Here is a 20,733-nt window from a genome sequence, read left to right on the forward strand (position 1 = left end):
GATGTTTGTTACTGTTTTTCTTAAACTATATGATGACTTTGTGTTTTTATGAAGTAAAGCTCTTTGAACTGCCTTGTTGCTAAAATGTGCTACACAGATAAACTTTGATTGATTGATTGATTATAGATACTAAACTTAAGGAGGAGTTTGCACCTTCGCTCTATTAATAGAAAGACATGGATTTTAGTCGCTTTCTTTCAAAACACACGTTATATTTAGCCAATTTTAATAAATTAAATAGAAACTGATTATTACAAAAGTATGACGAATAAAACTTTCATACTTAACGTTTTCCATTGTAAGAAAATTACGTTAAAGTCTCCTAACCACCATTTGTATCATTTTTTAACAGTTGAGGTCTGCAAAAACTCTACAAAAGGTCCACATTTGGCCCCCAGACCACACGTTGGACACCCGTCGTGTAGAGAATGTCTCATTTTCATAAATGACGGTTTTGAAGTGATAAAAGTGTGAAGGATGAATAGTTTTGCATGATTTTTTTGAGTGTAGATCAAAGGAAGTGCTGAAAAATAGCAGGTTCCCTCATCAAAGCCTCTCACCACATGACCCCTCAACCCTCATTACCCCGAGGCCCGATGCGTCTCTGAATGCTCCATTCATGGACTTCCTGTTCAGAGGTTTTCTATGAAACTGTGTTTTTCAGTGGAACCTGCAGCCAGAGGGCAGAACATCGTCTTTTCTCTGAAATCAAAACCAACATCGTCACATTTCACCTTTTTTTTTTTCTTTGTTTTTTCCAGTTTGGACCAACGTGGAGCCTCGGTCGGTGCCAGTGTTCCCCTGGCATTCGCTCGTCCCCTTCCTGGACTCCAGCCAATCAGGAGCGGCCGGCCAGCCTGCTGATGGCCAGCAGCTTGTTAATCAGAGCAAAGGTAGCGACATGACCCAGCAGCGTTTCTTAGACGGAGGACCAGCCGGTTCTCTGGGCGATATGTGTTTACTGCAGGAATTTAAAATTAAAAGGCTTCACTTTGACTGAATATTCTCAGGTTTCTGAGTTTATGTAAAAAAGAGAGCAGCACCTTTCAGTTTGGACCGGAGTTTCTCTGGTTTGTTTGTGTCCAGATACAGGAAAACATTTGCCTGGCACCTGGTCCAGGTGGTGACTGTGAAGCTCGGAGCAAATTAAAGTTTTCTGTTTCTGACGAGTCCAGAAGCTTCGACTCATTTCTAGTTTAAAATCTAAAATACTTTGACTTATTCTAAGCTGATATCCTGCCAGGATTTATTTACTTCATTATTTATTTTCTTTATTTCACTCTGGGATTAATAATTTATTATTTCATTTCATCTGAAGTAATTTAATCTTTTATGTTTTAATTTAATTCTGTTATTTATTGTATTATTTATTGTATTTTATGTGAATGCAGTTTAATCTATTTTATTTAATTTTAAAGTAATTAAATCTTATTTTTGAATTTGATTTAGTTCTTTACTATTTTATATATTTATTTGTTGACTGTATTTTTATTTATTTATTCCATTATTTTATTTATTTCTCATTTTATTTCATTTTAAAGTACATTTTTCATTTTTAATTTAGGTTATTTACTATTGTGTTTATTTTATTGATTTATTTTATGTTGCTATAATTTTATTAAGTTATTTTATTGTTTGTTTTTTTACTTTATTTTAATGTAATTCAGTATTTTTATTTATTTTCACTTGTTTATTCGTTATTTTATTTCATCTACTTCTATTTTTTATGTAATTTAATCCATTTTTTAGTTGAATTTAGTTTAAAAACCAATATTTTAGGTCGATATTTGCATAAGCTACATAAAAAGGAAACCTCTTTTGACTCTGCCTCACATCCGATCAGACTAAACCTTTCCTGTTTTTGGTCAGAATTGCCAAGACAGTTTTTTTTTTTTAAGTTTTTGCATTACTTAAATTGAGATTACTTTGCCTTTAAGGAACTTGGGGAAAGCCCGGATGATGGTTCACATCATTCGAGTTAAACGGAAGCACAGCTGTGGATGTATTTTAAGGTTTTCATGTCAAGCAAACCACTTCCTTGTGTGGCATCATGAGGAAAATTAAATTAAATCATGCAGGATATCAGAGTTGGAGAGCTAAACGGAGAACGACCGGGGCTGAAAAGCCATTCAGTTGAGAGGATGCATTGTTTTCACATGAAGTCTCATTTTAAACCTTTTATTTTGTAGAGCCTCGCTGCGGTGTGGCCCTGGTGAGCGAAGGGCGGGCGGGCCCCACGGAGCCGGACAGGGGGTCGCCGTCTCGCCCTGCCCCGACCAACGACAATCCCCCGGCAGACAGGGGCGGGGCGGACAGCGAGACAGAGAGCGACACCGATGATCCGTGAGTCCGCCGCAGGGTTTTTATTACACAGAAAGAAATATTGCTAAATCGTTAAAGGAGACGGGCTGCACAGTGGCGCAGTTGGTAGAGCTGTTGCCTTGCAGCAAGAAGGTTCTGGGTTCGATTCCCGGCCTGGGGTCTTTCTGCATGGAGTTTGCATGTTCTCCCTGTGCATGGTGGGTTTTCTCCAGGTACTCCGGTTTCCTCCCACAGTCCAAAAACATGACTGTCAGGTTAATTGGCCTCACCAAATTGCCCCTAGGTGTGAGTGAGTGTGTGTGTGTGTGTGCATGGTTGTGTGTCCTGTGTGTCTCTGTGTTGCCCTGTGACAGACTGGCGACCTGTCTAGGGTGTACCCCTCCTCTTGCCTGAAACAATAGCTGGAGATGGGCACCAGCAACCCTCCCGACCCCACTAAGGGACAAGGGTGCAAGAAAATGGATGGATGGATGGTTAAAGGAGACCTACTTAGTAAAATTTACTGTTTGCTCATTTTTAAAAGTTCAGTTTGAGTCTAAACTGCTTCTAAAAACAGCCAAACTGGGTGGCTTTTTCAAAAAAGCCACCCAGTTGGCATCAAGTTATAGTTTTTTGGTGTGCACCGTTACCTAGCAACCCCAATGGCTGCTGGAAAAGACAAGTGTTTTGTTGATGACTTACCATCCAGAAACCACTTTCTGCATTCTTGTTGGTTGTGCAGCAGGCTCCAATTCTGCTTTTCAAAGATGTATGATTGCATAGTTGCGCATCTGTTTGCGGCCATTTTCACGTGCGAGTTTATTTGGATTTAAAGTGACAAGACGGACTGGAAAGTAGACCAAATCTCTTTAGCAAGTTTGAATTGCTAATAATCTGTCCAAGGACCGCTAATAATCTGTCCAAGGACCACAAATGGCCCGTTGGCTGCACTTTGGACAACCCTTCCAAAGATTTATCCAAACCTGCTGAAGGAATCATCATAGGTCAGCTTTTAACACCAGGATTCCTTTGTGTTAGGTTACATTTTAATTGCATTTCAGCTGCTGGGTTGAGTGCACAGTTGAGCATAGGTTTCTTTCCTTGCTCGCCTGAATATTTCCCTCTAAAGTCAGTTTTTAAATTAAAACCGTGACGTCTGGTAAGATCTTCTCAGTTTCTGATCAAGCCCCTCGCACTCGTCGCTTCCTCTCTGCGACTCTGCGTATGACTCACAGCAAAGTGGGTAGTAGCTGTGATTAGATGCAGCTTGTCGTGTAGTTTGAGCCTTTTAAAACCCAAGTCCTCCGCCGACAGGTGCAGCAGAACGCGAAAGGAAGCGGCGCTTTTGTCTGCGAGTGTTTGTGTTTGTGTGTCTGTCTGGCGGGAGTCGTACAGTTCGTTCTCGATCGGGCTTCGTGTCTGCATCTGGCTCGTTTCTCTTTCACGGTGACTCAGACGTGCTGTCTGGTTCGTAGTGCGGTTATGAATGTTTCAGGGTCACTGGGATCTCAGAGGCCGGCGGCACCAAACAAATACAAAAGTCTTACACCTGATTTTTTTTTTCGTTTTCCTTCCTGTGCATCGCTTTGAAAGGGCGAGTGTCATTGATGAAAACAAAGTCGACACACTTATCGACCTCCGGGGCTTTGCTGCAGATTTGCCAGGGTTGCTGTTTTTGTTTAGCTGTTGAAGCAAAATGACAAACGGAAACGCCCCCATATGTGGAAACATGTACACAAAATAGAGATGACATTTAATCCTCAAGCGAATTGACTCGCTGATCCCTCTGATGAGGTTTCTAGCTTTTGCTTTGTCATTTTCCCCTAAGAGAATTAAAACGAATTTCAAATAGACAGAATTCAGGTTGTAACGGTTTTTACATTTTTGCTTGTCACCAAAACACCTTACCAAGTATTTTTGGTCTAGATTTTAGTGCAGATATCATAGTGCACTTGAAATAACTTAAGAATAACGTTTAAGCAATTTTAAGCAGTGATTCTTTAATATTGATTAAAAAGTACTTGATCTATTTTGGCAGATTATTTCACTCATGTCTTGTTATAAGTGAAATAATCTGCCAGTTAAACTAGCATATTAAAGAATTAGCATAAAACCAGCTCCTATATCATGCTGGAAAATTACATTTTAGTTACTTTTGTCTTATTTTTAGTGCACTATGATATTTGCACTAGAAATTAGACCAAAAATACTTTGGTAGGATTTTGTGTTTTGCAGTAAAATAAAAAGCAAACTCGTTTCCTTTCATTTAACAAGGAAAATGTGCAAAAACTACTTCAAATTTTCGGATCTACGATCACATTCCTACAAAAAAATAAAAAAATCTGATTACTATTTTTTTAATATAAAAATAGTTAATGCTTAGTTTATTCTTGACTTGGTTAAAAAAGTCAAACTTTTGGTGATTTTTAGTTATTAAAAATTATTTTTTTTAGCCCGTGAGTACGTTTGAGCTGATAATTTTCTGAAACTATATTAATTTATATCCAGTATAGTTTAAATTCTTGAACGCGACGTGTATTCCTGCTCGCTCAGGGGCTTTGACGACCCACCAGATACGTTTCTGGAGCATGACGCAGCAGGACGGGCCGATATTTACATTCTGCAAACGAACTCAGATCCCCCTATGTGCTTCACAGTGGGAGGTATCCGTGGTGTAATCATGCTTTTATCTGTGTGAAGATGAATAAAAGCAGAACCTTTGAGGTGAAGATCTGAAACTTTCACCCTTAAGACTAGTCCGGTCTGCAGCGGCTGGGTCTCCTCTTTGATTTTCTCTTCTCAAATCTACAACAAACCGTCTCAGTTCTTGGATAAAAACTCAATCTGTTTCATCATTTATTTTCGAAAAGATGTGTTAAAACCCGGCTGAGAAACTTTTGAAATAAAGTTATCTTCTGCAGAAAGGCAAAACGTGGGAGAAATAGAGTGTTAAATTATTCAGAGCTAAAAATATTCTTAGATTTTTACTGAAGGTTGAGAAAACATTAAACTTTAGGTTGTTTTGCAGTGTTTTATTAGATACTAATTGGTTCACTGACACTTGTTGATACGGAAAACCCGTCAATACACTGCAAAAAGACAAATTTGAAATAAGACAGAACTAACTCGCAAGATGATGGAGCTTATTTTAAGTCAATAACTGCTTAATATTTATAAAAAGAACTAGTTCCATTGGCAAATTATTTAACATAATCTGTTGTCAGTGAGAAAACTAGCACTATTTTAATCAATATTAAGGAATTATTGACTTGGAACAAGCTGGAAAGTTTCTTCCAAGTTATTTTTTAATTCAAGAGTATTAAAATAGACCAAAACTAGCTGGTAAGATTTCCTGTTTTTACAGTGCATCTGTGGATATTTCTGGATATTTTGCATCTTGTGTATACACTGCAAAAAACAAAACAATCTTATCAAGTATTTTTGACTAGTTTATGGTGCAAATATCTTATTACACTTGAAATACGACAAAACGAACTTACAAGTAACTTCTCAGTGAGTTACTTGTATTTTAAGTAAATAATTGCCTAATATTGATAACCTTCAACTGGCAGATTATTTCACTCATGACAAAACATTTTCCATGTTATAAGTGAAATAATCTGCCAGTGAAGCTGCTTTTTCTTCCTCATTCGGGATTTTTTCAAGTTAAAACAAGCGTCTATATCTCAGTTAGTTGTATATTTGTTGTCTGTTTTTTATTTGCACTAGAAACCAGTCCGAAACACTTTGGTAATATTTTGTGTTTTTGTGGTGCATTAATCTTCCTGAAAGTCCCTCAGATCGAGGAATCTCCCCTGATTTCCAGCTGGACTTTCAGTTTCCCTTTCCTTTGTGTTTTTGATGCAGGTTTTCCCCCGGCGTGGGGAACGACCCGTCTCCCTCCGCCGGACCCATGAAGAGACGCACGCAGTCGCTCAGCGCCCTGCCCAAAGACGGAGACAGGAAGGTGAGTCATCTTGGCTGACCGTCATTGACCTTCACTGAACTTTCTGACATTAATACCACAGAATTCAATATGTTTTTCTGGGATTTAGTGTATTAATATGGGCTTTATCAATCTAGAAATCAACATTTTTACAAGTCTCGGGTCTTTTGCAGCATCCATATGTAGTTTTCTTGTGGTATTTCCCAGATTTAGCTCCATTCATCTTCATCTTCTGATCTATGGAGGACCAAAACTGACATAATTTTCCTTTTCCTTATGGAAGCGTTTACATCAAAAAATCTATATATTTCCTTTTGTGTTTTCCTTAAACGTGTTTTTGACAAGAACTTCTTATATTTTGTTTTTGATGAAAATGAAAAACAAAATGTATATATTTCTGCTTTTATTTTTAACTGTGCCAGTTTTGGACCTCCATACTTAACATAAAGCCCTTATTTTATCTTAATTAGTTTTATTTTATTGTCATATTTTGCAGACATCAGTATTTACTTTGACATAAACTTTAAATTTTAAATCTTTCTTTGGAGACAAAACAACCAATTTCTGTTGATTTGTAAAAGCAGAAGAATAAAAAAGTAAAACTTTCAAGACAGTGGATACTTTTTATGAGCACTGCAGGGTTTCTTAAGTTAAGTACTAATGCACACCACACTTTTCAGATTCTTTTTTGGAACCAACGCCACAGAAATGACACAGATACACTGTAAAAACACAAATTCTTACCAAGTATTTTTGGTCTAGCTTCTGGCAGAAATATGTTAGTATACTTGAAAAAGACAAAACTATTTTTAAGTAACTTTTCTGGGAGATATAGGAGTTTGTTTTAAGTCAATATTTCCCCAATATTGATTGAAATGAACTGGTAGTAGTTGTGTTTTATTGACTAGAAACAAGCTGCATGTTGCTGAACGTTTTGTCTTATTTAAAGTGTACTAAGCTGTTGCCGTAGAAACTAGTCCTGCGGGTAATCGCATGTTTTTCTGCCTCTGAAATCCACCCAGAGGGAGAAGGACTACATCCGCCGCCCCATGAACGCCTTCATGATCTTCAGTAAACGCCACCGAGCGCTGGTGCACCAGCGGCACCCCAACCAGGACAACCGGACCGTCAGCAAGATCCTGGGCGAGTGGTGGTACGCTCTGGGCCCCAACGAGAAGCAGAAGTACCACGACCTGGCCTTTCAGGTTACCACGGAAACCCTCCCTGACAGCACTCATTTCAAGCAGACAGGCTGCATAAAAATCTTTATTCATTACGGATTTGATTCTATCAATCAATTTTGTAGATTTTGTTTTGGGAAAGTTTGGATTCTTCTAGGGGAGTTTTTTTGTACCAATGCTTTTGTTTCCATAGTTCAGAGTGACGTCAGAAAGCCCACGGCGGCCATCTTGTTTGACAGATCCAGTTTATTTTGAATTTGATTTCAGGTCATCAGAAAGAATATTAGGCCCCGGCTACGACTTTTACTTTTTTTAATTATGAGAATACAGTCATAGTAATATGAGAACAAAGTTGTACAACAATAATGTAAGAATAAAGTCATAATATTACCAGAATTAAGTCATAAGGTTAGGAAAACCAAGTCACAGTTTTATAAGAACATGAAAATAACTTTATATCGGTTTTACAGATAAGGTAATCATTCAAATTTGAACACAATATTTTGGTAATATTAAAACTTTTTTTCATATTATTTATTTCACAACTGTATTTTTGTAATATTATGACTTTATAAAGATTTATAATTAAAATAAATAACTCTTAGCCTGGCTCCAATTTTTTGTTGTAGAATTGACCCGAATTCAAAATCCAAATAAAAGCTGCTTGTCAAACAAGATGGCCGCCCCCTTGATGTCACGTCAAGGGGGATGAAATGATTCCTCGTCTCTATTTAGCAGAGACTCTGCAACATATTCTGTAAATAAAATCTGAGTCTTTGGAAGTAAAACTTGAACATTTCTGCTGATTTCCATTAGATTTTGTGTTTTACGTTCTCTCTCCTCCTCCTGCAGGTGAAAGAGGCTCATTTCAAGGCCCATCCCGACTGGAAGTGGTGCAACAAAGACCGCAGGAAGTCTCTGTCCGAGGGCCGGGGCACGCCGAAAGAGCTGCGGGAGAGGAGCATGTCGGAGAGCATAGGTGAGTCTGCAAACGTCAGCATTTTTTTAAATCTCTGCAACATACTCATTTCATTTCTTTATCATTTCAACAGCTGGTTTATTTTGATGCCAAGTTAAATTTTAAGATCAAAAACTAAATTTTTTTATTTTAAATGTTTACATTTTTGAAAATATTTGAATTTACTTGATGTATTTTCAACAGTTGGAAAGTGTTTAATATTCAAACTGCACAGTTTTGTGATAAAGTGAATCTAACATTTGACAAAAAGCCTAAAACTGTTGAAATCAGTTATTTTCATACACCTAATAAAAATACACATTTTTCTGACCATCTGAAGTTAAATTAGATTAAACTTTTCCTATTTTAGGTTAGTTAGAATCACCAAAATTATTCATATTTATAAAATAGAAATATTCAGCAAATAGAACATTTGTAGAGATTTTATTTTCTAACTTTCTTTATTGATTCTTTAACCTGTAACATAAAAAACAAAGTTACTGAAGTTGGGAATTTTTTTCTTAAAATATTTTGTTCTCAGACCAGTAAGAAAAGGTTTTAGGGTCAGTGAGATATTTCCAAACATGATATTTTAATGTATTTTAATGTTTACATTGTCCCTGCTGTAGAATGTAGAATCTAATCACAAGACGGTAATCATAACAAAAATGTTGTTTTTTTAGTTCATTTGTTTTGTTTTTATCTCCAAAGTGTCGGAAAAGTTTGAAAAGTGTTTGAATCTTGACCAAACACTTTGAAACGGTTGCTTTCATGTTGTTTTATGACAAATCTTAAAAATCCAATTTAAAAAAGCTTTAATTGTTCTCCAATTTTATCTTTTGAAGGAAGTTTCTGAACATTAGATATTTTAAAATGAAATCCAAAACCCATAATCTAATTTATTTGCAATAAAAAGAAAAACTAACATGTTTCCAACACTATAAATAAATAAAAACAATCCAGATTGTCTGTGAAGTTTTATTGATCTTGTCCCTGATGAGGCTTTCTTCTCTTTCCCCCAGATGTGCTCTCAGAGTCCCAGGTGCTGGAGGGAAAAGGTGGAGGTCCGGGCTGGCCGGGGGCATCGGAGCGTCGAGGGGGGGGTTCGGGGGGCCAACACCCCCGTCCCCGAGCCTTTTCCCAAAGTGCCGTTCACACCCTGGAGCAGAGGGAGAGGCAGCGGGAGCTGGAGAAGGTATGAGGTCGTTAATCTGAGCCTCCCAGGCAGAAAAATAACTCAAGAGACAAAAAATAACAAAGAAACTTTCTTATCAAAATGCTTTGATGGCGCCTTTTCACGATTTTTAACTAGATTCACGCAGCAAAACCATCTAACAACACAAAGACAAATGTCTTTAGGTGGTAGTTTTCAACAAAGAAACCCAATTTCTCATCAATTTGTCCTTAAAGGATAAATTATACAATGTTCCTTGAATATATTATATACAAAATATTCCTGAGATAGTGAGATTTTAGTCTCAGAGGCCTTCTGTCTCTTTAAATCCTAATAAGCTGCTGCTGGCCACGCCCCCCAGCTCAACGTTTACAAACATAAAAATGACTGCAAACAGATTTACAACAATAACACATTTTGCTGGACAATAAATTGTCCCAGAAGTTATTGTGATAAACAATAATATTGTTGTTTTGAGACCATTTTCAAGTAATATAGTGGTAATAATGCAAGATCACATTCTCAAAGACTTTAAATTCTAACAAATATTTAACAATGAGGCTGGGAGACATTTTAAATATAAAAAAAACCAAAACAGAAACAACAAATATAATGAATTATGAAGTCCCTGTAAACAAAATGGTCACATACAGCAGTGAAGCTAACTGACCAAATGTGCCAGAGTTCCATTTGGGTTGCCAGGTAACGGGCGAACGCCACTGTGGTTGCTAGGTAACCTTTAGTGCCAAAAAAATGGTTGGGTGATCTTCTGAAGCACTTTTTAGAAAGAAGTTGAGACCCAAATGGAAGCTCAAAAACATAAATTTTGCATAAAAGAGCCCCTTTAAAAAATATTCTACAAAAGGAGGACAACGTTTCTGTTAGGCCTGTCTTTATAACAATTTTTTCTGGGTGGCAAATTGTCCCAGAAATTATTTAGATAAAAGATAATATTGTCATTTTGAGACCATTTTCAACTAATACAGCAATAATAATGGCATATTAATGAAAATATGTCCACTCAGTGATGAAACACTCAACACTGCAAATGGAAAACATTGTAAAGGTGACCTTTTATGCTTCCTTGAACAGGTTAGGATAGATCTGTGGGTTATACAAAACATGTTTAGTACTTTTTTCTCACAAAATCATTCTTAGAAAATGCCATAATGAGCATAGTGAATTATGAAGTCTGTGTGAACAGGAAACATGCTAGTTGAGACCAAAACACAAAGAGAGAAGCAATAAATCCTGCAAATGGCAGTTGAGTTCATTTTAATTTATCATGCGATTAATTAATTTGTTGCTTAATGCGACAGGCCTATTATTTAGGTTTTTGTTTAGATTGCACAGTGCTGCGGATGAATGAACTTGCAAAGCTCATGTGAATAAACTCCACAAATCAAAGAGACATGAAATGGGCTCTCCCCTGCATGCTGTGTCGCAGGCAGAACCCACTGAAAGTTCTGTGGGAGTGCAAAGCTTTGGCTTCTCAAGCTTTCGCCTCTGCTGCTGCTGCATCGCTTCAAATCGCAGGGGAGCAGCGCATGCATGCACGCACGCCGGCTGGCCGGCCGACTTCTCTGTTTCAGGACGCTCGTTTGAAAGCTTGCGGCATGCATTCGATTTCTCTTGTTTGGTTGCGTGTTTGTCAGCAAAAGTGCAAAAACTACTACGTGGGATGTTGTGAAACTTCTGCTCATCTTGTAACTGCTACAAAAAAAGGTGTGAATATGAGACGCCAGTCTTGGCATTTCTGTCAGGCCTTTATTTCCATTTCTGGGTTGATGTCGGATCTTAATGCCTACTTTTAATTTGAAACAGAGAGTCTGGTACCCAGTTGAAAGCAGAAGCTTGCATGAACTGAATAAAATTAAACACTTTTCCCTTATGCAATTCTTCCTGTTTTAGGTTATTTTCTCAATGATTTATTTTTTTTGCAAAAGCAGAACTTTACATACATTTCCTTTTCATCTGGTCTGCTTCAATATTTTCACACAATGTTCTTTCCTTAACATGCTATCTATTTTGTGTAAAACACCCCGAAACACGATGCTGCCACTTCCGTCTTCACAGATCAGAAAGTATTCTCAGGCTGGGAAGCTTCCCTCTTTTTCCTGGTGGTCAAACGCAACCGAACACAGGAAATGTCTCCAAAAAGAAAAGTCTTTGCAAACTGTAATCTGAGTTTTTTGTATTCAGTGGTTGTAAATCCAAACCTGCACCATTATGGTGTGCAAAACATTTTAAACATAAAACATTGAAAAAGAATCAGAGAGTTAGCTACAGAGAGAAAACCTCAGATATTTGATTGTTTATGATGCGTTCAGACTAATGGCTTCTTCCTTGCTGCATGGCAGTTCAGTCCACACTGATACAGAACAGTAAATAATAATAATGTTCATTACGGCCAAATATTAAACTCTTAGTTTCACCAGACGTCATTTGAGAGAGTTATTTGTTTGTTAAAATCATGAGAATCAAGTCATAATATTACAAAAATAAAGTTGTATGTGAAATAAGTTGAAATAATGTGTATAAAGTCATCAGAACAAGAAAATAAAGTAATTTAATGTGAGAACAAAGTCATAATAATATGAGAATAATACTATAATAAAGTCATAAGTGAAGAGAGTCGTCATAACATGAAAATAGTCATCATAATGCGAGAAGTAGGTCAACATAAAGTCTTAATATTATGAGAAGAAAGTTGCCATAATACAAAATAAAGTTGTAATATGCAAATAAAGAATAAAGGTATAAGAATAAAGCCATAATAGTATGACAGTAAAGTTGTAAAAATAGAATAAGTTTATAATAGCATGAAAATAAAGTCATAATATGAGAATACATTTGTAATAATGTGATAATAAATAATCCTGTGATGCTGTACTTTGGTATCTATTTTACAAATAAGGAAATTCTTCATCATTAACGTCACCAAATTTCAGCAGCAGGATTTTGAAACGATTTGGAAACAACTGAGTCTTGTTCGAAAAAAGAGCTACACAGGATTCCTGAGCCCTTCATAACTATCACATTTTCTTTTTCTCATAAAAACAACTGTTTTCTCCTAATTTTATAACTTTCTTCTGTTAGTACCACGTCTTTATTCTGCTAATATTTAAAAAAATCTCCATGTCAACTAGTACCGTGTTTGCAAAATTTTCCTGAATATAAAAAAAATATTCTGTACTTTTATCATTTTTCTGTTTTTCCTGTTCTGCCAGGAGGACGGAACCGGCTTGTTTCGAAGCCGACCGCCGCCTCAGTCTTTGTACCACAGCAGCGCCAACGAGGATGTGACCAGCGATGAGGAGCGCATGGTCATCTGCGAGGAGGAAGGAGACGACGACGTGATGGGTGAGTTATCTGAGCTGAGTGAGCAGAGAGGCTTCTTCATCACCGCAAAGTGATAGTTTCACTTCTCATGATGGTCAGGAAATTCGGCCTACTTAGTCAGAACGATTGTGTCAGCGCTGACAGAAAAAAAAAAAAAAAAGCCCCAGCAGACCTGTCATCTCATCTCGTGAGTGGCGACGATAAACTGCTGCAGCTAAAATAAGACCAGAGATTACAGTTTGGTCATGGTGATACTAGCAGTTTGGAGGCAGGAAGTCACTGCACAACCAGATCTGTTTTCGTGTTTTGTTCTCCAGCAACAAAATGAATATCAAGAAGCCATCATTCGAAATGCATAAAAAAAACCTTACATTTTACAGCTAATTTGAGAAAAACAACACTCAAACGTTAAAGTGGTAAAGTAAAATATTTAAAATGAAAGAGTTTCTTATCAAACCATGATTGAAAAAAATCAGCAACTGTTCCTGCTTATCAATCTGGGAGGGATGAAAGAAAAGTTGTTCTCCTTCGATTTAGTTCAGAGTGACGTCAGCACGGCCAGGGCGGCCATCTTGTTTTTTTAACAGCTTTTTATTTAGACTTTGAGTTCAGATCAACTCTGACAAAACATGAAAATCGGGATAAGATTTTATTTCTTTTGCAAAAATAGTCATAATGTTATAAGAATACAGTCGCAGTAATATGAGAATAAAGTCGAAATAATACGAGAATAAAGTTTTAATATTACCACAATAATGGTGTAATATTAGAAAAATTTAAGACATACTTCTGGTAAAATTGTGTCTTTATTCTTCTGATATTATGATTTATTCTCCTATTTAAACAAAAAATACAACTAACAGGAGTGACAATTGAAATAAAAGCCACTTTTTGAAAACATTTTGTCATTTTTAGAAAATAAAGGGATAAAAATAACGCATTAAAATCGGATCTGGTACAAAACAAATGGAGATTTTATTTTTATGCTACACAGCCAACAATTCACTTTCTTTCTGCATTTTGATCTATATTTCTTTACGTGTGTTGGTAAAGATGACACATTTATGTTTAATCATGTCATAACATGTAAAAGTCTGCTTTGCCGTAACGTTAACAGCGTCTCACATTTCCGCCCTCAGAGGATTCGTGCCCTGAAGGCTCCATTGACCTCAAGTGCAAGGAGAGAGTGACAGACAGCGACGAGGACGAACCGGACGGACAGGTTGGTGGAGGATTACTCATCCTCTTGCTGGATATTTAGGTCTATATAGACATAAAATATAAATGAAGAGCATTAGATCAAATTTAAACCTGCAGCAAAAGTGAAAATGTAACAGAATGAGGCATGTGGAAAAGTAAAGGCAGGAATGTTGCCACTGCATGAGCCAGAATCAGCTTCATTGTGAGCAAAAACAAATAATTTATCTTTGGTTTCATGCAACATTAGACATAAATGTATAAACAGTTGAAATTACTAACACAGAAGAACAAAAAGAAAGACACATTATAACTTTAATTTAATGAAAACAAATCCTTCGGAACCATCAGGAAAGCAAGGCAAGCATAAAAACGCTCTAAAAATGTACAAATATTAATGTTTCTAATTTAACAGATAAAATGACATTACAAAATGTGGAAATGTCATCTGAGATTTGGTGTATAATGTAGCTGTTGTTGAATATCAAAGACAGATTTTTTTATTTTTGTAGATGGATCCTAAACCCTAAAACTGAACATGAAACACATGCAGCTCATCAGAAACCGTTTTTACAGTGCATCTGTTCATACAGCGTAATAAACATTACAGATTTTATGATATTCCCTTTTTCTGCTTTATATCCCTTGTATTTCTTTCTATTGTTTCCTCTTACTCTTTTTCTATTATTTCTACTGACCCAGGGCATTCTGGGTAAGTTCAACCTAAACAAACGTGCTAATCTAGCACTAGCGGCAGAAATGGCTTATGTTTTGTTTTTTGTTTGTTTTTTTTATCAACGACAATCAACCAAAACCTGATCCCACGACATTTTTGTTTACATTTCCCAAAGAAGGAAGTTGCGCTTTGTGTCTTCTTCAGAGATTTTGAGTTGTTTCCTTCAGTCATTCTTGGTGCAGCGCCCCCACAGGCGAGTAGGGGAACAGCAGCAGCTGAAATGTTGCAGCTTTGGTCCCTATTTGAGTCAAATGTACTGGACTATAAGCTGAAAATCTTCCTCTCTTCTTCTGTTTTTCCTCCAGCAGGACGTCCAGCCGGAGAGTCGCTCCTCTCCCGCCGTGTCCGACTCCTCCGCTAAGGGCGAGGCTGGAGGTCCTGGCGACGGCGAGGACAGGAACAGGAAGCGGGGCGCGGAGCCAGCGGAGCCAGCGGAGCCAGCGGAGCAGGAAGAGGGCGGTACCTGGAAGAAGGAAGTGTCCGGAGGCGGGTCAGGCATCTCGGTCGGTCCGCTCCAGCACGGCCTGCCCCAGGTTCTGGGCGGGGTCCGGACGCTTCGCCCGGTCGCCAGCGCTCCCATCGCTATCGCCAGCAAACCGGTGGACGGCGGCGCCGCCCTCAGCTCGCTCCCGCAGGAGAAGAAGACCAACGTTCTGATTGGAGGAGCCGGTGCTCAGCTCACAGCGGGAGGTGGGTATCTATCTTCATCATCATCCTCCTCACTGATTTACACCCCTCGGACACTAAAGAGTGAGGTCACTCATCTCTTCTCTGTTTCCCTTTCCTCAGTCCAAACTCAGGCATCAGTGTTACCAAGCAAGATGTTGGTTCCCATGGCAACAGTGAGGACGGGGTCCACGCCTCCTCAGCCCTCCATCTCCCTGGTGGCTCCGCCTCTTCCTGTGCAGAACGGCCCCGCGACGGCAAACAAGGTGAGCGTGATTTCATCGTATATATGAGATCAGAAACAAACAAAATGGCCGCATGATTCAACTGAAAAACAGCCAAATCTGTCTGCGGGAAAAAATAAGAATAAAATTATAAATAGATGCTTTCATATTTAGGTTGCTTCCTGCAGCTTCTTCACTTTTGCCAACAACTTGTTTTAATCCTGCTGTTTTTTTTATATTGCAGAAATGCTGTGGGTTACTTTTTATGGCAGGCCTTTTTATCATAAAATCAGTTTTGTCTGACTATCTGAAAATTTGTTTTGACTAGAAACAACTACATTTTGGCTACTGTGAATGGTTATGTAACAGCTTTGCATTTACAATTCAAGATATATTTTAATTACCTCCTGACACATCAAATTGCCTTTGAAGTTTTATCAAATTAACCTTCTGACTAGTTAAAAGGTAAATTTTATTACCGATAATTATTCTGTTTAGTCAAAATGTCCCAGACTTTTAAATCAAAATGTAATCGAAGATATCTTGAAATATTATTATTATTATTATTATTATTATTATTATTATTATTATTATTATTATTATTTCTAGTCAGAATGTGATTGGATTGCACATGTCTTAAATTACCATTCAGGACTCATTTTCAGATAACTAGAATGTAATTACGAAACCAATTTTATGTTAAAACGGCCTGCCATAATCTCTAAATTACTTCTACAGATTATTTGCTTTCAATGTTTCCGCAATTTTATTTGCATTAGTCAAATCTATATATCTTTTATCTAAATGTACATTTAAGATGTTTAATTGGAATTATGACTAATTAGAACAAAAAGTGACATATTTCAAATTTACTTGATGACTAATCATAATTTATTTGTTGATATCTGAGAGATACTTCCTGCCATACACTTTCTTTGAGACGCAACATTTATGCCAATGTGACACATTAATATTTGTTGTATATTTTCTTCACGTTTTTCTTTCTTTGTTTCTCCTTTCAGATCATCCAGCTCACTTCCGTGCCCGTGGTGCAGACCAACGTCCATCCGAGCCCTGGGAGCCCCTTTCCCGTATCCATGGCGACGGTGATGGCTCCCGGAGCCGCCCCGCCTCAGCCCGTTCTCCTGACCTCCCAGCCCACCAGGTCACCAAAGCAACATTCATTAAAATGTAGCTTAACATGAACGCCTGCATGTGGTGATTTTGTTCTTACATCTACGTTAACTGAAGTCACTATGTAGTGGTAAAATATACAGATTTACTTAAACTTTTATAATTTAGAACGATTAAACTGGTCTCGATCCAGGGTAATTCACATTCAACACATTAAAAACAATTTGGTTTAGGATCAATTCAAATCAAACCTGCACATCCCAGTGGTAGGTATTATATTAGGATACAGTTGATTTAAAAAATGCCAGTTAGCTGCTGCTAGTACTAGCTGTACTAGTTATTTTACTGAACACCAGGGAGAAGCAGCCAAACTCCAAACTAAAACCTTCAGAGTCCCAGAACAGTTGATTAAGACAAACTTAAAATCTTGCTCCTCTAAAGGAAAACATAGAAGAATCAAACAATATTGATCCTAACGCGGCTTGTCTTCCTCAGGATCACCTACGTCCAGTCCAGCCCAGGCGTTACCACGGCGACGCCCCAGCAGGCCGCCCAGCCTCCGGGTCCGGCGTATCTCTCGTCACACCTGGCCACTCTGGGGTTCGCCGCCATCGCCCCGGCCGGACAGACCCTGGTTCAGCCTGTGCTGGCCCAGGCTCCGCCCCTCGGCGCTCAGTCGCAGACGCCTCCGGGTCAGACCGCCGCTGGCCGTCAGGTACAGAAAACCTAGCTGTGCTAACCTGTAGCACACCTAGCTTACACTAAATTATTTTGTAAATTGTAAAGCGTTAATTTACTTTGCTGTTTTTTAACTTTAAATTGGAAAAAATTTGACATTTGTGTTGAAGTTTTGGTTATCGACTGTTGAGAATTATTCAGGTAGTTAGTTGTTTATATTCATGCTCTTGTTTCGAAGTGGCTGAAGTTTCCCCTCCTCCACTTCTCTCTCTCTTTTTATCTCAATTACATTATTTAGAATAAAAATATATAATTTGAATTGAAGTTGGCGCTTTTAGCATCAACTTCTGCTGTACACCATGTTGGTGTAGTGGTTTAGCATTAGTTAAATACCGTTTTGGTGTAGTAGCACTTTAGCGTTTAATATTAGTACTTTAGCATTAGCGCAAATTACTTTGTAGTTAGCGGAGTCCGTTACTGAAAATTAATTTTTATTTGCTTGTAAAGCAAAGCACGGCTCAGTTCTACATGGATATTAGCTAAAGGTACGAAGAGCCTCTGTGACTCCTGACTGATTCTAACACAGAGGCAATTTTTGTGTGCTATCCACTCATAAACCCAACCATGACCTCCAGCGTGTATTTCAGAAACCTTAAACCTGCTTTGTTTGACCTTTCAGGTACTAACCGCCATCTACCCTGCACAAACCGTTGCCCTGGCGACCGGTGTGGTCCCGTTGGCAGCTGCTGTGCCGCCTGCCGTAGCTTCTCCAGCTCAGGACGCGATAAACCCGGCTTCCCCGTCGACTAAAGCGGTGCAGGGTTCAGCGACGGCGGCGACCTTTCAGCCGGGGACCGGAATGAAGGTGGAGGTGAAACAGGAGACCCAGCTGGACTCTGAGACTGAAGGGTCATCGAGCTGCAACCCAAGCTGCTTGATGGGCAGCTATGAAAACGGAGGCGCAGCAGGTAAACAAGTCCAGCGTATGATCTGCAAACTTTACAATCAAAAACAGAACAGTGCAAGGATCTGGGTTTTACTTGTAGTAACTAGTTACATTTACTCAGTTACATGTACTTGAGTAACTTTAAGAAAAAAATGCTTTTAGGAGTATTTTTACTACAACTCTTACTTGAGTAAAAGTTCTGGATTTTCTAGCCTCTGAATGAGAAACAAACATGTTTATCCAAAACTTCACCAGACACAGATACACACCTGCAGATTTTGTTATAGTTTCATATGTTTTATATTGAAACAAACTGGATTAGAAAAATTATTTCATCTGATTTTGTTATTTTTTGTTACTGATATGAATTATTGTCATTTTAGTCAATAAAATACGAAAAAATTAATAAACATCAACAAACATTGTTTCAAATGGTTCAGAAACTGGGGGCTGCACAGCGGTGGAGTTGGTAGAGCTGTTGCCTTGCAGCAAGAAGGTTCTGGGTTCGATTCCCGACCCCGGTCTTTCTGCATGGAGTCTCCATGTTCTCCCTGTGCATGGTGGGTTTTCTCCAGGTACTCCGGTTTCCTCCCACAGTCCAAAAACATGACTGTCAGGTTAATTGGCCTCTCCAAATCGCCCCTAGGTGTGAATGTGTGTGTGCATGGTTGTGTGTCCTGTGTTGCCCTGAGACAGACTAGCGACCTGTCCAGGTGACCCCGCCTCTCGCCCGGAACGTTAGCTGGAGAGGAACCAGCAACCCTCCTGACCCCACTGAGGGACAAGGGTGTCAAGAAAATGGATGGATGGTTCAGAAACTGCAAAAAGGAAATCAAAATATTCTGTAAAATGAATAATAACGTAATATCACAGCATCACTCAGAGCACAAGTTATAGAATTAGACTGAATAGGTTCCAAGACCTCAAATGTGCAAAAACGCACAATATATTCCTGAAAAACAGTAAAATATGAAAAAGGTTTGTGTGTTTGCTTTCAAATTAGCGTTCAGGTTGTTGTTTGAAACACATAAAAGTAATAATTAATTAGTTAGTTGAATATTGGGATTCTAATTCCAGTTTTTTCAGAAAAACACAACCTCTAGGAGCAATATTTTGTGGCTTTGGGTCTCCACCATTTGTCCTTTCTGCTTGTTTGCTTTAAGAAATCTGATACAATGCAGATATGGTACAGAAACTCTGATGTGGAAAGCAGATTTTGGCTCAACGGCTGCAAGGTTGTTGGAAAACCTCAGCATTTACAAACCAAAACAGCATAAAAGTTGGATCTTTTTTCCTGTGTCAGCGATTAATTTGATTTGTTTTTTGTTTTTCTAGTGAAAAAAGAAGAAGACATCAGCCTGAGCATCAAGGAAGAAAACATGCGTGATGAAACTGAGAGGGAGCGACAAAGTGAGGCAGATGAAGAGCGAGATGGAGAGATGAAGGAGAGCAAGAAGGAAGCCAAAGAAACGGACAGAGACGACCGCAACGCGACAAATAACAGCAAAGAGGTGAAAACAGATTCAGCAAATTCTGTCGTATCAAACATTATGGACCTGTTTATGTTTTCAAACCTGGATATTTTATTTCCTGTATGCTAGCTCAGGATTCATGATAGTTGTTTCAGTTAAATGAAATTAAATGTCCTCCACAGTTAAACTGAATTTATTCCTTTATGTTAAAAGATATGAATAATGTTGCGACTTTTCATTGGAATAAAAAAGCAAATTAATAAAATGCAACTCAGTTTCAGGAAAAAACACTAACAGATGGAGCAAAGATGTAAAATAATTGTAAGATTCATGAGAAAATGTAGTGAAAACGCTTCAAATCCAAATATGGTCACGTGACCTCATTAACATGTTTTATATCTATTATAGAAAAATATATACAAACTTATGCTCTTTACTATATTGGTCAATATAGGTAATTAATACCTACATCAATTCATAAAGGTATGAATTAATATAGCATTAATATAGAAAATATTAATTAATATAGGTAAAACTAATCTATAATTATTAGATATTATTGTTATTACTACTTATTATTACACAATTTAACATTATTAATTACATTATTTTTTTTATATTTTTATTAAAGCTAATAGTTTCATCAATAATGTTAATAACAATTATTATTTATTTATTAAATAAATCAATAATTAATATAGCAATTTAACAGTATCACTGTTATTTATTAATTAAGGTATTATTATTGTTAACGTTATTATTTTATGAATATATTTAA

General features: G+C 37.7%; 1 protein-coding gene across 4 annotated transcripts in view; it reads left to right on the plus strand.

The window, feature by feature from the left end:
- cica (capicua transcriptional repressor a) overlaps positions 1-20,733 on the plus strand; it is a 45,415-nt gene that overhangs the window by 16,920 nt on the left and 7,762 nt on the right. For 3 of the 4 annotated variants that reach the window (XM_008422839.3, XM_008422840.3, XM_017307567.2), the window contains exons 4-17: positions 762-893; positions 2,190-2,343; positions 6,169-6,268; positions 7,270-7,452; positions 8,281-8,407; positions 9,409-9,581; positions 12,791-12,923; positions 14,042-14,124; positions 15,141-15,525; positions 15,625-15,767; positions 16,748-16,890; positions 17,355-17,574; positions 18,217-18,505; positions 19,819-19,994. In XM_008422839.3, the coding sequence (XP_008421061.2) occupies positions 762-893; positions 2,190-2,343; positions 6,169-6,268; positions 7,270-7,452; positions 8,281-8,407; positions 9,409-9,581; positions 12,791-12,923; positions 14,042-14,124; positions 15,141-15,525; positions 15,625-15,767; positions 16,748-16,890; positions 17,355-17,574; positions 18,217-18,505; positions 19,819-19,994 (2,441 nt within the window). The remainder of the gene's footprint in view (positions 1-761; positions 894-2,189; positions 2,344-6,168; positions 6,269-7,269; positions 7,453-8,280; positions 8,408-9,408; positions 9,582-12,790; positions 12,924-14,041; positions 14,125-15,140; positions 15,526-15,624; positions 15,768-16,747; positions 16,891-17,354; positions 17,575-18,216; positions 18,506-19,818; positions 19,995-20,733) is intronic. The other variant, XM_008422841.3, reaches the window with a different exon arrangement.

This window comes from Poecilia reticulata, chromosome 11 (genome assembly GCF_904066995.2).
Source record: "Poecilia reticulata chromosome 11, P_reticulata-male-v2, whole genome shotgun sequence".
NCBI classification, from domain to species: domain Eukaryota; kingdom Metazoa; phylum Chordata; class Actinopteri; order Cyprinodontiformes; family Poeciliidae; genus Poecilia; species Poecilia reticulata.